Below are 19,501 nucleotides of genomic sequence, written 5' to 3' on the forward strand. Positions count from 1 at the left end.
ATTATCTTCAGTTCACAGACTCAAAAACTGAAGCCCAAAGTGGTGACATAAGTATCCCGGCTCACCCAGGTAGCCAGTCGTGGGTCCAATACTCAGATTCAGAAGTATCTGTCCCCAGGTTTCTGTTCTTTCTCCTCAGGCACAAATATGCTCTTGGGAGCCACTGACTCACTTTTTGCCTCTGCTCTCCCCTTGTACAAATGGCTTTACCTTTATCTTCCTTCTAAGACCAGTTCCTTCCTGATCTCTCTGGAAAATCCTTGTTAACGTGTAGTCCTCTCAGGGCTGGGGTAGTGAGAATGGCCAGGCCACAGCAGACATGGGAAGCCAGAAAGATTTGCCTGGGACTCAACGGCCTCTTAGAAAGCTGCCCCAACCTCCCCAGACCCCCAGAAGCCTATGGCCGCTCAGCATCCTTAGACTGCTCCAGTCAGAAGGAAGTCAGGTCTGCAAAGTCGGCAACACTCCAGTGGAGTGTTGTCAAGCCGTGAATGGAATTTAAAATTTTCTGGAAGCCACCTTGAAAGAAGTAAAATGAAACCCATAAAACTAATTATAGGGATATAGTTTATTAACACCATTGCATTCAAAATATTGTCATTTGAATGCGGAATCGGTATAAAAAATTGTTAGTATGAAAAGAAGAATGTGGGGTACCTGGGTGGCTCAGTGGGTTAAAGCCTCTGCCTTCGGCTCAGGTCATGATCCCAGGGTCCTGGGATCGAGCCCCACATCGGGCTCTCTGCTCAGTGGGGAGCCTGCTTCCCTCTTTCTCTCTCTGCCTGCCTCTCTGCCTACTTGCGATCTCTGCCTATCAAATAAATAAACAAAATCTTTAAAAAAAAAAAAAAAGAAAGAAAGAAAGAAAGAAAAGGAGAATGTAAACGGTCTTCCTCAACCTTGGAATTCTGATGTGTATTTTGCAGATTGGGCGTAGCTGTTCAGACTGGGCACGTTTCCAGTGCCCGGTCGCTGCCCGTGCCAGGCGTAGGAGAGCGCAGCTCTGGTGTAGATTCACTGTTAAACCCCTCCAGGACTATTTACATTTTTTTTTAAAGACTTTATTTATTTATTTGACAGAGATCACAAGTAGGCAGAGAGGCAGGCAGAGAGAGGAGGAAGCAGGCTCCCCGCTGAGCAGAGAGCCCGATGCGGGGCTCAATCCCTGGACCCTGGGATCATGACCTGGGCCGAAGGCAGAGGCTTTAACCCACTGAGCCACCCAGGCACCCCATATTTACATTTTTTATGAGAACATGGGGTAGGGTGAGAGGGATGCCTCAATCCCTCAAATACTTTAGAATGGAGCCTAGTGCTCAGAGGAGAATCAAGTAACCCAGCGGAGCTCGTTTTTCCTGTCCATAAGGGAAGGTGCAAATCAGCTATAGGAGCACATCTCTGGCCCTTATCATCTCAGTTCTCTGCAGCCTCCTCAGGGGTCCTCCCTCAGGGGTCAGCCAGTTCTTTCAGATGTCTTTAGGTTGACACTTTCTTTTAGCTTCGGGCAACAGCTCCAGCCTGCAGGTAGCAGCTGCTTGGAATGCTGTGGTCCCTGGGGTCGTGGAGCTGTATCCACGCCAACTGGAAAAAGGATGCAATTATCCCAATTGTGCTGTTGGCCAGTGAGTGCAGACCAGGGACATGGCCTGGATCTGCCACCACCCCTACCCCCAGCTTTAGAGAGTCCCAAGGGAAGGAGCCAGGTTAGGGATCCGGCAGTTCGGGATGTTGAACAGTGCAGGAAGGCATTGTACCCCCATAGCTCAGTGTTCCTGCCTCAGCGGGAGCCTTGGCAAGGTGGGCAGTAGAGGCAGGTGTCAGTCCAGGGCTCAGGCATGGGCTTCTGAGAGGAATTTCCTTTTGATGTGTGCCCCTATCCAGGAGACTTTCAGAAATCCTACAGTTTAGAAGTTCTAAATCCCTGGTATCTTGTGTTAAGTAAATGGGTTCATCTTTTTCCAAAAAGGAGAAGTATTAGAAAGAGCAGTGGGCTGGAAGTCAGGCGTCCCGGGTTCCGAGCCTGCTTCTGATGCTTGCTAAACTGTGGGACTTAAGCTCTCTGGGCTTCCCATTCCTCATCTGGAAAGGGGGCTGGGGCTAGTCCCAAGAGTGCCTGCCTGGCTTACGACCCAGCATTGTTTTGCTGCGTAAAAGAGATAAGACAGGGAAAAGTGCTTTGGAAACCACATGCTGTTCTTCACGCTGCAAAGTTATCAAAGGGCTCTCTCCAGGGGTGCCTGCGTGGCTCAGTCTGTCAAGCGTCAGACTCTTGGTTTCCTCAGGTCATGGTCTCAGGGTTGTGAGATCGAGCCCTGAGTTGGGCCCCGTGCTTGATGGGGAGTCTGCTTGGAATTCTCTCTCCCTCGGCCCCTCCCCCTCTTATGTGTGTGCACTCTCGCTCTCTCAAATAAATTAATTTAAAAAACAACAACAACAACAGAGGGCTCTCTCTGAACTCATGGGTGAGCTTTCTTATTTTGCTTATGTTCTGTTTGTTTTTCTATAGGTACTTCAAGAAGGACAAGGCAATTTGGTACTTTTCCAGGCAACTATGTAAAGCCTTTGTATCTATAAGAAGATTGAAAACCGGAGATTATTTTTTCTTGGAGGATGAAACATAACTCGTGAACTGGTCTCTTTATTTAAATGTTGAGTCAGTAGGAAAACTAATGCAGTGGATAAAGTAAGAAGCAAAAGAGAGGGACAGAGAAGTGTTGTGTCTAAAGGCCGAGTCTGTCTACGCTGACAGCATATCAGGCAAGCCGGACTGAGGAAAAAGGAATGAGGCAAGTCTGTATTTACTTAGCTGCTTCTGGGAGCCACTCCAAGCCTTCCCCGCCTCTCCCCTTCTTGGGTAATCTGACCTGTAACACAGTCCAGGATCAGTGAGGTCAGAAATGCCTCTTGCTGCCCTGGCCTTGACCAGCTCTGGCTCGACGTGGCCATTTAGCCAGAAGCAGTCCTCGGGACACCAGGCAGATCCCCAGCCGTTCTCCAAAGGCTCCATACCCCAGCCACCCCAGAGCCCACCGGTTTCCCAACGTTGCTGGAAATCTGCTTAGGCGGCTGAGGCCTCCCCTGGACAGTGGTGGAGGCTACCAGGCTCTCCAAGACCATGTGCCTCGTTCCTGGGGAACATGGGGCAATGGAGGGAGCGTGGAGGTGCCCTGTGCACTGAGCCTGCACGCACCATGGCCCTCGACGCCCCTGGTGTTCAGACTGAAAAGCACATGAGGTTTGCTGGTGGAAGTGGGGCGCCCAGGTCAGGTAGTTAAAGTTGTGTTTTCAAGTGATGACGTTAGGAAGTTCTGTAGCTATCAAGGTCGCTTGCGACGTGACCCTTTCCCATATCACTGACTTGTAAATGGTCACCTTTGGCACAATTTCATTTACCAGAATGCCAGTGCTAACCTTTCTTTTCTGGATTGTTTTTGGTCAGGGCATTTTGAGGTGGCTAGGCCTGTTCTCTCAGAGAACCAGGGATGGCGTTCAGTGAATCGTTGAACAGACACCATCGCACGTTGGACGCTGGCGCCACCAAGGAGCAGGACATGCCCCACGCCCTAGGCTCACTGTGTCCTCATTTGTACTCCCCGAAGCAGGTTCAGGAAACGCCCATGAGGTAGTCACCCAGTATCCTCACCCCGGTGAGGCTTCTCTTCAGAGCAGAAGGCACAGAGGCTGTGGCCCTATATGTGAGGCCCTATGTGTGAGGTAGTGATTCTGCCGCTCCCAGGAGGTCTGTCCTCTGTGGGGCCATGTGGGAGGAAGGAGGCCCCTGTAACACCCGGGTGCTCAGTCACAACTCCATCCATCTTAAGGATGTTGGTCAGCCTCTCTGTTAGATCCGTTGAAGAAATAGGGACTGGCCCACCTGCCTGTCGGGTACTCACAGGTGACGAGAGAGGCAGACACACAAAACTACTGGGTCAAGAGAGACCATGATATGTGCTGAGAAGGGTATGAGAGAGAGGAGGAGGTTATCTTTCCCTGGAGAGACTCTAGAAAGCATTGTCGTGTTTCTCTCTCCATGAGCTCACTCTTGAACAACTAGGCTGCTGGAAGAACCTTTGTCTGAGGGTAGTTTATGGCCAGAAATTCTTGGAACTTTTCCAGAGTCTTCAGACTCTCATCCTCCCCACAAATACACATCCAAGGTCACAAATAAGAACAGCATTTCTAGGTAGGTGGACTGTGTACAGGAATCCTGGCTCTCTGCATATAGCTCAGAATTGCCTCCCAACCATCGTCCCAGAGTTTGGAGTCCTTACAAGGAGGCAGAGTCTGTCTTCAGTGCCTCTGCCTCACCTTCTGTCTCTGCCACTCACCTGCCACCCATCAGCTCTGCACCCCTGTGCCCTCCTCAGACAGCCTCATTCTCTCCCTGTCCTCCTTTCAAGTCCTCGTCTCAGGAAAGAAAATGCTGCTGACTCCTTCACACTAGAGTGTAAATGACTGAAAAGAGGAATGTGTTAACTTCTTCCTGGAGACATTTGTTTTTAACTAGGACAGAGAAGAGCCTTAACCCCAAGGGATGAGGCTATGGAACTAATGGTGGGGGTAGGGGTGCCGGTGGTGGGGGAGGAGCTTCCTGGGTAGAAGGAGCCTCTCTGAGTCTTTGAATCAGACTCCCTGCTTTGGAAGGTCCACTTCCCCTGGGGGTGCTGTTTGACTCTCTCTGAGGGAATATAGTGCAAGTGCATATGCACGTGCGTTTTGCACGACAGCATTTCACTCATTTTTGGAATGTAACTCCTATATTGGCTAACGTGTTTGCTGGTCTGTCATAGATGCAAACCATTAATAATAATCTTAATCTAATAGTTCTGTTTTTTTTTTTGAGGGGTGCTTCTTGATTCAGTAGGTAATTTTGAACACCTCTTTAAATACAGCTAGAAAATAAAACCAATTTGTAAAGCCACATTCGCGTATGATGCCAGCCTCACGCATTTGTAGGTCTCCAGAAACCCAGGTATGCCTCACCGATTTGCCAGTCTTTAACAAAATCATGTCAAAATTTGCATCAAACTTCAGCTTCCTATGTATGATGAAACAAGGAACCAAGGTTTCCAATTGCTCTTTTGTCCTCAGACATTTAGTAATATAAAATACCTATTTTTATGCGAGATATTTATACAGGTTTATTAATAGCAAGCGCAACTAACTGGCACCCTGCCTTGCAACACATTTTGATATATTCGCCATGCTTCTGGGTAAAGGCAAGCCCCAACTACTTATCTTTTGCAGTCTCTCTCGGATCAGTAAAAGAAAAAAAAAATCATATGCGTAAGAAGTAGGACTGTAAATATGTATATTTAACTTTGTATAGCCCATGTACCTACTTTGTATAGAAAAATAATTTTAAAAATTTGAACTGAAGGGGGATAAAATAAGGAAGTCATGAAGTTTTTTGCATTTTTATTTAAATGAAGGAATTCCAAATAATTCACCTGCAGATTTTTAGCACAAGAATAGCCATTGTAAAGTGTTAAAATTTCAAATAATCATTCTTTCTGGGAGAGAAGGTAATTGTTATCTCAGTTACAGGTTTTTTTTGGGTTTTTTTTTTAATTTTGTTTTTGATTTATTTTTTGCAGTCCTATTTATCTATAGTAGGTATAAGTTCTTTTGCTAGAATAGGTCACTACAGAGAAGATTATATTCTGAGAGAAAAATAACTGACATTATACATAACCAATTAATTTAAAGTGTTGCCATTTTAATCACACACGGAGAGCATGTACTATTCTGAAACAGATTGTTCTCTTCATTTATTTTTCTTTATTGCCGTGGATCGATTTGATAAATGGGTGTGTTGAGATACTACATTTGCTGTACGTATTATTTAATAAACTTTATTCAGAATTGCGTGGCATATGTTTGTTCTTACCATTCATTGTTTCTTTCCTTCCTTCGCCAAATTTCTCAAGAGAGGATTATATTCACGGCTTCAACATCACATCGTCTCTTTTTCCCTTCTTAATCACATACCATCTGGCTTTGCTCCTGGAAGACCGCACTTCTTACCTTACTCCTTTCTCAATAAGCTAACTCTGTGACCTTCTCTGAATTGGCCACTGTTGACCATCCCACCGTGCTTTCCATTCTGATTACAAAAATAATGTGTCTTTAAGAGCAAAAGTAAAACCTTATAGGGGCGCCTGGGTGGCTCAGCTCAGGTCATGATCTTAGTCCTGGGATCCATCCCCGCATCAGGCTCTCTGCTCAGCGGAGAGCCTGCTTCCTCCTCTCTCTCTCTGCCTGCCTCTCTGCCTACTTGTGATCTCTGTCTGTCAGATAGATAAATAATTTTTTTTTAAAAAAAGGTAAGACCTTATAAAATGTGTGCAGCGGGTCTTGATTTGCTCTGCAAGACATGGGTATGGAAATGATATGGCATTTGGTTTTTCTAAATGGAGTTAAATCGGCTATGAGCCTTCTCTTGCTTTGGTGGGTGAAAATGAAGCCTGTCCCCTCGCAAACCAAGTGTGTGAAGATGGCGGCATAGGCATCCAGCCTCCCCTGGCATCCCGTGGCTAGAACCGCTCCCATCTCTGTGGGGCGGGGCCTGCTGTGTACAAAACCAAACCTCCCCCTTCCCATGGTTCTGTCCTCCTCCCCCTCTGTCAGCTAAGCACTGCCACCTCTTGGGGGTGACTCTGGCATCCCTCTTGGTGGGCTTAGACGTCTAACAGGGGAGAAGCGTTGTCTTCCAGGGGTCTGACAGCCTCAGGACTGAGCCTGGGGTCACAGGCAATACTTTCAGGACACTCATCCCTTCCAACAAATCCATCAGCTGTACTTTCAGGGGACATTTAGAACCCAAGCTTGTCAAGCCATCGGCACTAGAGTCCAAGCCATTTTCTCTCTGGGTCCTTGTAGTTACTTTCTAACTCACCTTCCTGCTTCTGCCCTTGCTGCCACTACTCTGGTCTTAAGAGCAACCAGAATGATCATTTTAAAGTCTATCCAAAACCCTCTAGGGGCTTCTCACATCACTGAGGGGTACCATGGCCTCAGGTCCATTGGTACACAGTCCCACCCCCTCCCTTACCTCTGGCTTCATTTCTTCTTCTTCCTTATGGGCTCAGACTCATCAAGCACCCTTCAAGTTCAGGATCTTCCATCTGTCTTCTGTGCCTGGAAGACTCTTGCTGCTGGAGCTGTATGGCTTTCTTCCTCCCTCTCTTTACATCTTTATGTTGCCTTCTCAATAAGGCTTTCTCTGACCACTTTATATATAGGAGGACCCTGTTTCCACCCAGCATCCTATCCCCCTTTTCTTCCTCTGTGCTTCATAACTCATCAGCATCTGATCATTTGTTTCACAATCCTGTAAAATCCTTGAGGTTATTGATTCCATTTGGCTTTTATGTGCCCAGCACCAAGAAGAGTGCCTAATATAGTTGGCACTCAGTCACTTGATCAAGTATGGATCAAATGGAGAAGTAAATGAACCCCTAGGGCCACAGATCTTAGAACTCACAATACTAATAAGGAAGGAAGGAATGTGTTATCAGTCCTTTTTCTTATAGCAGCAGACATAGAACAGCAATCAATCTCAAATTATTCTAGACTAGTACAAGCAACAGGTGAGAATTTTCTGTAATTACAGTTACCTCCCCACTGAGAATACTGAAGTTGACTACCCTTTGTATGGTCCTCTGCGCTTTCTTTGCACAGTACACACACACACACACACACACACACACACACGTCTATAAACAAAAGCTTTGCATAGTCTTATACACTCCGCCCCCCCTTAACAATAGAGCTTGGACATGTTTCCATAATTTACTTAACCAATCCCCTATTGATGCAAACATTGCCAGCTTTCCCCCCCCACACAATAAACAATGCTGCATTGAATACAATTATTGGCTCAAAGAGCAAGAACATTTCAAATCTTGAGATACTGCCAAATTGCCTTCCAAAGTGTATCACATCGGTTTATACTCCCGCCGAGCCCATGGGAGTGTCTGTTTCCCCACCACCCAGTCATCTGCTTCCATGGAAAGCTGTTCCTTGGTTCGTCTGCCTTTTTGCTGGTCAGCCCTCTTTCTAGATCTTTACTTGCATTCCCAGCTGTCTTATTTTCTCTTAACACATGCTCCTTCAGGGAGTAGATCCCTCACAATGTAATTTGGCGGAAAGAGTCAGTTGTCTGAGGGCTCCCATCAATGATAAGTGGTAGAAACCTAACAACACTGGCCATTCTTGGGTCAAGTCACTGGAAAGAAGGGAGTTGGAACCAGCCTCTGGCAGGAGTGAATCCAGATTCTCAAACTCTCGTATTTGTCTTGCTCTTGGCACTGTTGACTTGTTTGGCTCCATTTTCACCTACCGACTGCTGCAGTAGGAAACATGAGCTGTAGGCAGCTCTGGGCTCATTCTCACAGGTCTCTGACTCCCTTTTCTAGGGAAAAAGGCCTTCCCGTTGTGCTTCCCTGAAAACAATTCCAGACCCTGCCAGCTCCAACTTGGATGGTCGTCCTTCCTTTGACTAATCGCTGGCCAAAACGGGTGTAGTATGAGTGATAGCCTCACCGACATCATGTGGACTGGGGGAGAGGAGGAGGCCAGGAGAGGGGTATGCTGCTCTAAGAAGGAAGAAGGCATCTTGATTGATAACTCAGTGTTCCCCTGTGCAAGCAAGGTTCCGAGCGTTACTGTGACAAGCTTTAGAAAATGGAATACCATTGCCCTCTCAATACAAATGCCCATGAGCTGATGCAGGCTGTGTGCTGAAGCTCTTTAGGCCAAAGTCTTGAGAAGAACATGGTGGGGAGCACAAGATGGCCCCCCAGACAAGGGGTTTGATGTGACCCTGAGGGCGTGGCAGAACTGTATCACATGCTAAAAATACTAGGACCCCTCTAAAGGAAAAAGGATTAGCGTCTCAAAAGACATGAAGAATGTTTGCATGAGTTCTACCTAGGTGTTTTTGCCAGGTCTTGGCATGTTGCGATCAAACCTGTTTTGGGAACACTTGGCTGAGGCCCTTCAGACAAATGAAAGGAGATACTGCTTGATTTAAGTCATCTGTGGCATGGATTAGCCAGGCAGGAGGTTCGGATTGAACATACTCAAGAAAATTGAAGATGAACCCATAGATGGAAGAGCCCATGATGAGCCACCAAATGGCCATGTGACGCTGCTGTCTGTCCTAGGGGACGAGTTCTCTGCTCCTCTAGCACTTTCACCCTGACGTCAGCAGAGGCAAAATACTGGGTACATTAAGAGTCTCTGGCCCCTCTGGCTTACTGGTTTTTAAAGTGAGACCAAAAGGGATGCTTGCCTGGCTCAGTCAGTGGACCAGCCGACTCTTGATCTCAGGGTCATGAGCTCGAGCTCCATGTTGGGCATGGAGATTCCTATTTTAAAAAATGAAACTGACGAACTTAAATGAATCTGTAAAAAAGAAGGAGAGGTGAGAATCGTCTTCTAGATAGTAGCCTAAATCACATAGATTGATAGGAGTTTGTATCATCAAGGTTACTGGATCTCCAAGTGTGTCCCGTGGGCCTGTCGGAGTCCCTAGGCCCTTTCAGCAGATGTATAAAGCCAAAACTGTCTTCATAATGCCAAGATGCTCCTGGTAGCCAGCTTCCACGAATACCTCTGGTGATCCCTACCTCCCAGTATTCACACCCTTCTACACTCTGCCAAGGCTGGTCTGGGGAACCTGTAGATTACGGCACAAGAAATGGCATGTCACTTCCAAGACTAGGTCATACAAGCCCTTGTAGCAGCTGTCTCTTGTTCATGGGGAGAAGGAGACCATGCTTTAGAAGTTCTAAGACTGGGGTGCCTGGGTGGCTCAGTTGGTTAAGCATCTGCCTCAACTCAGGTCTACTCAAGTCCCAGGATTGAGCCCCACATCAGGCTCTCTGCTCAGGGGGAGTCTGCTTCTCCCTCTCCCTCTGCCATCACCTGCCCACTCTCTCTTGATTTTCTCGTTCTGCCTTTCAAATAAATAAATAAAATGTTTTTTAAAAAGAAGTTCTAGGGGCGCCTGGGTGGCTCAGTGGGTTAAGCCGCTGCCTTCAGTTCAGGTCATGATCTCAGGGTCCTGGGATCAAGCCCCGCATCGGGCTCTCTGCTCAGCGGGGAGCCTGCTTCCCCCTCTCTCTGCCTGCCTCTCTGCCTACTTGTGATCTCTCTCTCTCTCTCTCTCTGTCAAATAAATTAATAAATAAAATATTTTTTTAAAAAAAGGAAAAAAATAAAAATAAAAAGAAGTTCTAAGACCTAGTTGTCATATTGGATAACTGTGCTAATTCTTCCCAAAGGGAGAGCTATTACAACACTGGCCTGGGAGTCAGAAGACCTTGGTTCCTGTGCTGCTTCAGGTGCTTCGGTTGTGAGACCTCAGAAACACCACTCCAGTTCTCTGGGCTGGGGTTTCCTCACCAGGGAAGGGGAGACACCTGGACCAACATGGTTTCTGTTACAAAGGAGGAAAAGGACATGATGTTTGAAAGGCAACCTGCAGTGCCCAACCAGAGGATTCCTCTTCCTCCAGTGTCTACTCTGTCCCAGCATTTTTCATGCATTTTCTCATTTACTTCTCATACCAACCCTGATCTCCACTAACAGGTGAGACATCCGAGACAGAGGAGTTCAGCTCAGGGATATCCAGCACATAACAGGTTTCGGTCTGACTCCAAAGCCAGTGTATTTTCCACTGACCGCACCCTGCTGCCTCCAAGCCAGGACAGACAGCTGGGACAGACAGCTGGGATGAGTCTGCAGACCAGTATACCTCAGAACATCGAAACTTCACCTAGAGATTATAACATCTCCAAGAATGCCCTCATGGAATAATGCTAACAGTGATAACCATTTGATGAGCACCGACTATGTGCTTAAACATTAAAAGTTCAAAAACAGGTCGATTTCCTCAGTCTTCTGCCAGAGCCAAGATAGCAGCAAAGACACGGAAGAAAAATTCAGGTGCCCCCGCTGATTCCATGTCATCTTGTCTTCTACCACTCACGAGCCTCTCCAAAGTTTGGTCCAGCCTCGGTGCTCAGACTTTCTCACCACACCCACCCTTTGTCACCTGCACTGCAGCTCTGCTATGTAGATCTGCCAAGCTCAAAGACCCCCGCCTAGGAATTTGTACTCCATATTATCTATCGGTTAAGAATGTCTTCAATTACAATAGCAGATGGCCCCCAAATGGGACAGCTTATGTGACATATGTGTCTCATTATCTCACAGAAAAGATGGGCTCTAGTTAGTCTGTCTGACTCCCCTGGCCTTTCTCTCATGATGCCAAGTTGGGTGGCATGGCAGCTCCAGGCATCTCATCCTCACAACCGCTTTTGAAGGCAGGAAACAAGGAGCAACAGAGGACAGAGGTTTTCTCTGCACATGCTTTCCTTAAGGAAGGAACATCTTTTCCAAAAGCCCCCCACCAGACATTTTCCCACATCTCATTGGCTGGAGCTGATCCCATGACTACTTGCTGTAAAGAAACTGCCCGACAGTGGTGGGCATGGTGGAAGAGAGCTGGGGTGACTTTGGGTCACTAACCAGCAGCCATTCCTGGGCGCTCACTAGTTCTTTGGCTCCCATCTTGGCTCCCCAGGTCTTCCTGCCTTTCCCCTCACGGGATCTTCAAATTCTTTCCTGGCTCTTCCTCCTCTCTTCATTCCTTCAGTTTGGATGTTCCCCAAGCTGCTCTCTGTAATCTGTTGCCCGGGCAATCTTCTCTCTTCTCCTAACTTGAATATCACCCACTTTTTCTACGTTACTTTTATTGTACTTTTTAAATTAAACAATACAAAGTTATTGAAACAAAACAGAACTCACCTAATCATTACCACTGAGATATAGTCTCTTTTGTGTTTACACGTTTGTGTGTGTAACTTGCTCTTTTCACTTATCATCAACACCTTTCCTGACAAGACATGTTCACCTCTACATCTTTATTTAATGATTACATGGTATTCCACGGTATAAATGTGCCAGATATACCTGTTGTTGACACATGGGCTGTATCCAATATTTTGCAATTATGGACAATTCTGTGGTGAACCTTTTACATGCTCTTAGTACCCAAAATGCCTACTTTTTTTCTAGACAAATTGCTGGAAGTGGAACGACTAGATCAAAGGGTACCCCATGTTTAAGGCTTTTAACACCCACATATTGTCATTCAACTGTTGACAAGACCTGTCTGTTCTTCCTTGACACTTCTCTTGGATTTGTCTTTACGTCTTCGTTGCTAAGAATTCATCCTCCAACACCCTCCCTCGGCTGATACCACTCCCCAAAACCTCTTTGTGCTTTAAACCCACAAAATGATTATGGGGTTAGTGGTGCCCTCAGCACTTTAACTCGGGACTCCAACTGTAGATGAATGGTCTCTAGTATTTGTGAAAAAAGTTTCCAAAGAACGAAAATGGGGCTCCTTAACATGAAGCATTGGGGGCAAGACAGGTGGCCATCATGCAGGAGGTGTGCCACAGCAGGTGGCCTGGAACTAGGGAACACTTCCGGGAACCTCAGGTGAAACAGGCCAGAGGACATGGGGACGGGGCTCCAGGAAGAGAGATCAGAGCTTTCAAGGATGGCTACATAAAGGAATGTGACAGAGGAAGCTGACCCTTCATCCGGGGGGCATGAGAGGGTCGGCCCAGAGCAGGGCAGCCCAGGGAGAGAATAAGAGAAACAGTAGTGTCTGTTTACCTAAAAACAATGAGGTTCCTTATAAACAGCAACCTTTCTGTGGCCCTTTCCAGTTAAGGAAAACCTCTCCGGATCTGTTCCTCCTCCAGCGACTACCTCGTTTCTCTCCTTCCCTTACGGCGAAATGCCTCGGACGGCAGTGTGCACCTGCTGCTTCTGGCTCTCCTGCTCTGTGGCTCTTGAAGCCACTCTAATTAGGATTTTGCCCCCACCCTACCCAAGCTCTTCAGTGAGGACCCTTGATGACTTTAACAGCATTAGTCCCATGGGCAGTTCTCAATTCTCAACTCCTTGGACTTCTCTGACACACCTGAAGACCCCCTCTTCTTGAAACCCTCTTCCCTTGGCTCCCAGGAACCACTGCCTCTCAGTCCTGGTCCCGCCTCATCACTGGCTGCTTTGACAGCGCATCCCCATCCCCCAGGCCCAATCCCTGGTCCCCTTCTTGTCCCACTCCCTGGTGCCCTCCTCCACCCCTGGGTCTAAACCTCCTCCCGCCACGTGCCCAGCTCCTGCCTGAGTTTCTCCCAGGCACCCCAGGAACCCCAGACTCCTACGTACAACGAACTGCTTGTTCCTCCTCTCCACGGGACTGCCTCCCCGGCCCCTGACACTTAAATATGTCCAGAACCAAATTCCTCAGCATACCCCCAAAGCTGCTTCTCCCACAGGTTTCCCCATTGCAGTTAATGGCCATTCCATCCTTGCAGCAGCTGCATGGCCAGAACACACGAGCCATCCTTGACTCCACTCTCCTGTACTGCGCTTCCCACCCAGCGGCAAAGGCTTTAAAATAGAGCCAGGATCCCAGCACTGCTGCACACTCCTCTGCTCCTACCCTGGGTCCCTGCCAATAATCACCTCTCGCCTGGATTATTGCAACAACCCACTTACTGCTCCCCTGCTGCTGCTCTTGCCTCCTCTTCCGTTTGTTTCAACACAGCGAACAGAGTGTTGGAAACAAAAGGCAGATCATGGGAAGCCACAGCGCAAAGCCTTCAGACCTTCCTCTTGCTCCCGGCGGTTCTCAGACACCCCACATGGGAGGTGCTGTCCAGCGAGGTGCCCGTGTTTGTCTGACCTCACCTCTCACTCGCATGCACTCTGCTCCAGTGCCCCCTCCCACCACCTTGCTGAGGAAGGTGCCAGACTGGTTCCCTTCTTGCTAGTTCCTCCGCCTGGAATGCACTTCCCCCAGAGAGCTACATACTCACTCACCTGTTCCGGGCTTGGCTCAGACCGCTTTCCTGAAGAAGTCCTCCCTCATCACTTTTATTAACATTTGCAACACATGTTTACTTTTCTCCACAGAATGTAACACTATCTGTCACTCTATATGGTTTCCTTTTAAAGAAAACATTTTATTTGGAGATCAGTTCAAGATCACAGAGAAGTTTGGGGCACCTGGGTGGCTCAGTGGGTTAAGCTGCTGCCTTTGGCTCAGGTCATGGTCTCAGGGTCCTGGGATTTTTGAGCCCCGCATCCCCCGAATCCAGCTCTCTGCTCCGCGGGGATCCTGCTCCCCGTTCTCTCTCTGCCTGCTGCTCTGCCTACTTGTGATCTCTCTCTCTCTGTCAAATAAATAAAATTTAAAAAAAAATTTTTTTTAAAAGATCACAAAAAAGCTCTAAGCATAAGGACAATACAAAGAACACCCATACATCCTTCACGCTGATTTACCTGTTGTTAATATTTTATCCCATTTGCACCTTTCCTCCCTTCACACACACACACACACACACACAAGCATGCATTCACACACACATAATTTTTCCTGAACCTTTTGAGAATAAGTGGCATACCTTGACCCCTTAAAGCTTCAGTGTGCATTTCCTAAAGGTAGGCTATTCTGTTACATAACCATAATCTACTTCTCCATCCGTGAATTGAACATTGATAAGCTCCCACCCACATTAATTTTTCTCCTCTAGTACAGGGGAGTGTCCTCCCAGACACACTGCATTGGGATGGTCTGACTCTTCATTCTCCTTTAATCTGGAATAGTTCTATAAACTTTGCCTTCTATGACATTACCATTTTTAAAGAACATAGTCCTTCCCCTATCTCTTTAGATTTCAAAAGGGGTGGTCTGAGGTTTTCTGGTGATTAGTCAGGTGACTCTTCTCCGGCCAGCACGTTTCATAAGCAATATTGTGTCCTTCTCGGGGTTCTATATTTCAGCCACACATAGGGTACTTTTGCTCCTCACCAGTGATGTTAATTTTGCCTTCTGGCAAGGTAGTTTTCGGTTTTGCCACATATTGTTATTTTTTCCTTTGCATCTGATGAGCAATCTGTGGGAAGATACACCCAGGGCCACCTGGGTGGCTCAGTCCACTAAACGTTTGACTCTTGGTTTCAGCTCAGATCATGATCTCAGGGTCGTGGGATCGAGCCCAGTGTTGGGCAACATGCTCAGCGCAGAACCTGCTTGCAAGACTCTCCCTCCTTCCCCCTCCATCCCCTCTGGCTCTTCCTCCCCTCCCATGCTTTCTCTTTCTCTCTCAAAGGAATACATAAATCTTAAAAAAAAAAAAAATCGTGCAAACATCTCATCGCACTCTCACTCTCGATTTTGCCTTCAACAATGACTTGTGCCCAAATTAATCTTTACTATGATAGTTGCAAAATGATGGTTTTCAAACTCTGGTACTCCTACATTTACTAGTTGGGAATCAAAGTTCTACTGTAAGCAAGAACCTTTCCTTCCCCTTCCTTCCTTCCTGACTGCCTGCCTCTGTCCGTCTGTCTAATCTCTCTAGCTAGCCACCTATTTACTGTGTGGACTTTTAGATTCTTATTTTTCCCAATAGACCAGAATTCCTTATTATTTTAATAAGTCGCTCCAGATTTGGCCAAGGAGAGCCCTTTTCACTGGCTTCTGTGCCTGCCACCTTCTCAAGCCCTTTCTTACTTTTCTACATAACAAGCTATCCCAGGCTAATCTTGTAGCTGTCCTGCTGTAGCTCTAGAACTTCTTTGGAAGTCCTGGATTCCTTTTGTGGTCTTTAGAAACCCAGATCAGGATGCCAGGTGTACTCATCGCTCTGAAGTATCTTTGCTTGTGGGGGCTTTTGGCCGGAAAACATATGCATGCAAATACACAGACACATACAAATACTTATTTAAATACGTGCACACCTATCTAAACATACCTACACGAAGCAGACCACATAGTTTACTTATTTTATTTGTCCCTTACACTAAAATGTAAGCTTCCCAAGGGAGAAAATCTGTGGCTGTTTGGTTTGCTGTTGATCTTCTAGCGCATAGAACAGTGTGGGAAGCGTTGGATACATAGCTGTTGACTGAAAGAGAAGAAAGAAACTATGGGGCCACATGACTTGCCAGATCGTTACCGCTGACACGTGGCAGAATCCTCTTTTCGTGGTGCTTCCGGGACCCAAAGTAGGAGCTAAACGTCTGGCTAGGCGAGCAGCTATTTATTTTCATTGTCTCACCTTAATTTGTTCCTGAACTCTTTTACCTCCAGACCTCTGTAGGTTGTATCTGCCCTCCATGCACTCTGGGATTTATAACCTCAGGAGGTCAGCAGGGGAGAGGAGAAGGCAGAGGCTAGGTGGTCCGGTTTGGGAGTAGGTCACTGCACCCAGTGGTGACGGCTGGGACCTGCACCCAGTGGTGACGGCTGGGACCTCTCCTCAGCCTGGAATGTGGCCTAACACAGGGAGTAGAGGGACGGAGGGTGACATGATCATTGCTCGCTGGTCCCTGCTCTGCTCTCACGCAGCACCACCCCTGAGGCTTCCCAGGGAATGAACACGTGGAAGTAGAAAGTCAGAGGTTATGGACGAGGAGGTGGACACAGAGGGGGCGGTGGGGACCCAGCAGGGAGGAAGCCACCAGCTAGGAGCCCTGGCGTCATGGAAACTGGCCCTACTACCCCCTCTGTCCTCAAATGCTATAAATAGTTAGTTTCGGTATCAGCCACTGCCAGAGCAGGCCAGTCCCGAGAGGAAATGGATTTGGGGGAGGATATCACACACGCAGAGAGAGAGAGAGAATGGTTGGAATGAGATGAGTCTAAGGAAATGCCTTTGCCTGTCCCCATTGCACATCACATCACATCACTGGCATTCAGAGCCCTCCCTACAGAGTTTTCCAGCCTGCCTCTCATCCAGTAATGTCACTCCAGCACACCATCTCCCGCCCCCCCTACTACGTCATCCCGCTGCTACCACTTGGTATGGCCTCTGTGCTTCCATATGTACTCATATTTTTTTTTTAAAGATTTTGTTTATTTATTTGCTAGAGAGAGAGGAGGGTGAGAGCACAAGCAGGGGAAGTGGCAAGCAGAGGGAGAAACAGGCTCCCTGCTGAACAAGAAGCCTGATGCGGGACTCGATCCCAAGGCCCTGGAATCATGACCTGAGCAGAAGGCAGCTGCTTAACTGACTGAGCCATCCAGGTGTCCCTCTGCTCATACTTCTAAAGCTTGTTGCAGATTTCGCTTCCTCCAAGGAGGAAATCCAAAAACTCATTCCTGAGGGATCTGGTCTAGTGCTGGCACCCAGGCTATGGGTGTCCCTGCCAGTAAAGCAGGAAGATCTGTCCCGTGGAGGCTCCATGAATTCTGGGTCTGAGGGGTCTTTCTGTGATTCTAAGAACTTCTGGCTAATCTCATGCCCCTCCCTCTTCCATCACAAAGCCCTGCAGACCCTACCACTGCTTACCTCTGCTTCCCCAGCCCAGACTCTGCCCTGTTACTTCGTTTCTGAGTGACTTTAGAAAAGTCTCTCTCTCTCTCTCTCTCTCTCTTAAAAGATTTTATTTATTTGACAGAGATCACAAGTAGACATAGAGAAGCAGGTAGAGAGAGAGAGGAAAGCAAGCTCCCCACTGAGCAGAGAGCCTGATGAGGGGCTCCATCCCAGGACCCTGGGATCATGACCTGAGCCTAAGGCAGAGGATTTAACCCACTGAGCCACCCAGGTGCCCCTTTAGGAAAGTCTCTTAACCTCTCTGGGTCTATTGCAGGCTGGGTTCCCTGGTCCCAGGGACAGAACGCAGTGTGCAGGATGTTTCTCAAGAAGGGCGCTTGGGCTCATCATCTGTGCAAGGGAGTGGAGGTGAAACCAGGGTGAGCAAGGGTGTAGGAGCTGCCATATAGACCTGACAGGCTCGATCTATTCCACAGGGAGCTCTGGGGCCAAAATGATCCATCAGCCCAGATCCAATGTTCCAACTTGGGCCAAAATGTCACTTCAAAATGACACAGGTGGCCTGCGGCTGGGCGTGCCCTTGGACAAGGCTGCTCTTCGCAGGGGAGGAAGTCCTTGAAGGGCCTGGAAGCCTAAGGCTGGCTGCCTCTCGAAGCCGAAATGACAAATCCTTCCCTGAAGGGGATCCCGGCGGTGGCTTATTGCTTCTGCTTCCTCCCGTAGTAACTGCATCGTGACATTTCACTGGGCTCTGGTCCTGATGAAATGCAATGATGTTTGTCAAGTTCTAGCACACACTCTGACTCACAGTCACTGTGTAGTAATGAGGACAATGCTTACTGTCTGGGTGTTGGGCTAGGGTCCATTGGGTAACTCTGACTCCAAGCCACCTTTCATCCTCTTTGTGGGAGGGGGCTGAGGGGTGGCTCCAGGGGAGCTAAAAGACCCAAATTAAGACTTTTGACATTTCTCTAGATGAGGTTACATGTAAAGCCACAGAAATACAATAGCAGCAATGAAATATGTTTATCACGCAACTTTAAATTCAGGTCCCATTAACAGATAAATTACGTTGTTTATTAATCCATTCATTATCTGGTGAACAACACTATTACACGACATTGTCTTTTTGCCAACTTCTTCAATATAAACGGTTAATATGAATCCCCTATCTGTGATCCAGTTTTGGAATTTCCTCTTCTTTTAATATGTAGAGATGCTTGAGAAATGGTAGCATTCCAGGCCTCTCTCTGCCTTTGGTAACTTTTGTGCTACCTATCAAGCGAGCTGGGAGGCAGGTATACAATGTAGCTGCTTATCTACTCTGCGCGGGGCCAACCTGGACAGGTACTCAGCGCGCCTGTCCACACCCTCACCAGCCCGCAGGGGGCTGCGCCAAGGGCCAATGCTTAGGTGTCCTTCTGGCCCCGGGCGCCACGGAGCATGCTCTGTGCAGCGCAGACGCCTAGAGGCGCCCAATCCCAAGCGGCCACTTCAGGATTTCCTTCGGGGCTGGAGCAGGAAGTGGGAGAAAAGCGAGAATTAGGAGCCCGTTTGCAGTCCAGTCCCTGGCACGGTCGCGGCCACCTCCCCCGGGCCGGTTCCGCTCTGTCCTGGAGCTCCGCGGGGACGAGTAGTGCGTGGGATCCTAGTAAAGGGCCCGCTGACCCGCGGAGCAGGGCTGGGGATTAAAAGGGACTGCCCTGGTGGGACAGGGACAGATGCCTTTGTTTTTCAAGCCCATGAGCATGGGTTTCGGTTCTTTTTAAAGAAAAGAGAAGCAAGTCGCTGGGATGTGATTTGAATAGGGCGCCCCCAGGCTGTTGCGCCCCTGTTTGGGGACCTGGGAGCCCCAGTGTCCCCACGCGTCTGGCCTGGGCGACCTCAGAGCTTCGGCTCTCTCTTGCCCCAGGGCAGAGCCGGCCTCAGATCTCCGCGTAGGCGTGGTGTCTGGGAGTCGCCCACTCCCCTCTCGCCTCTCCTTTGGCAAGAAACACTCAGCCCCGGGGGAGGGGTCAAGGCGGCGATCTCCAGGAAGGGGGGCCTTGCAGTCCCCTGGCCAAGTACAGAACTTGTCCTGAAGATTAAATAAGACCTATGTCAAGCCTCGCACAGTCCAG

General features: G+C 48.2%; 1 protein-coding gene across 50 annotated transcripts in view; it reads left to right on the top strand.

The window, feature by feature from the left end:
* SORBS1 (sorbin and SH3 domain containing 1) overlaps positions 1 to 5,875 on the top strand; it is a 226,494-nt gene extending 220,619 nt beyond the window's left edge. For all 50 annotated transcript variants that reach the window (XM_045068658.1, XM_045068659.1, XM_045068662.1 and 47 more), the window contains one exon: positions 2,507 to 5,875. In XM_045068658.1, coding sequence (XP_044924593.1) covers positions 2,507 to 2,574 — 68 coding nt within the window. In that variant the 3' untranslated portion in view covers positions 2,575 to 5,875. The remainder of the gene's footprint in view (positions 1 to 2,506) is intronic.
* The last annotated feature ends 13,626 nt before the right edge of the window (positions 5,876 to 19,501 follow it).

Source organism: Mustela putorius, unplaced genomic scaffold (genome assembly GCF_011764305.1).
Source record: "Mustela putorius furo isolate JIRA1106 unplaced genomic scaffold, ASM1176430v1.1 tig00003909_pilon_pilon_pilon, whole genome shotgun sequence".
NCBI lineage: Eukaryota > Metazoa > Chordata > Mammalia > Carnivora > Mustelidae > Mustela > Mustela putorius.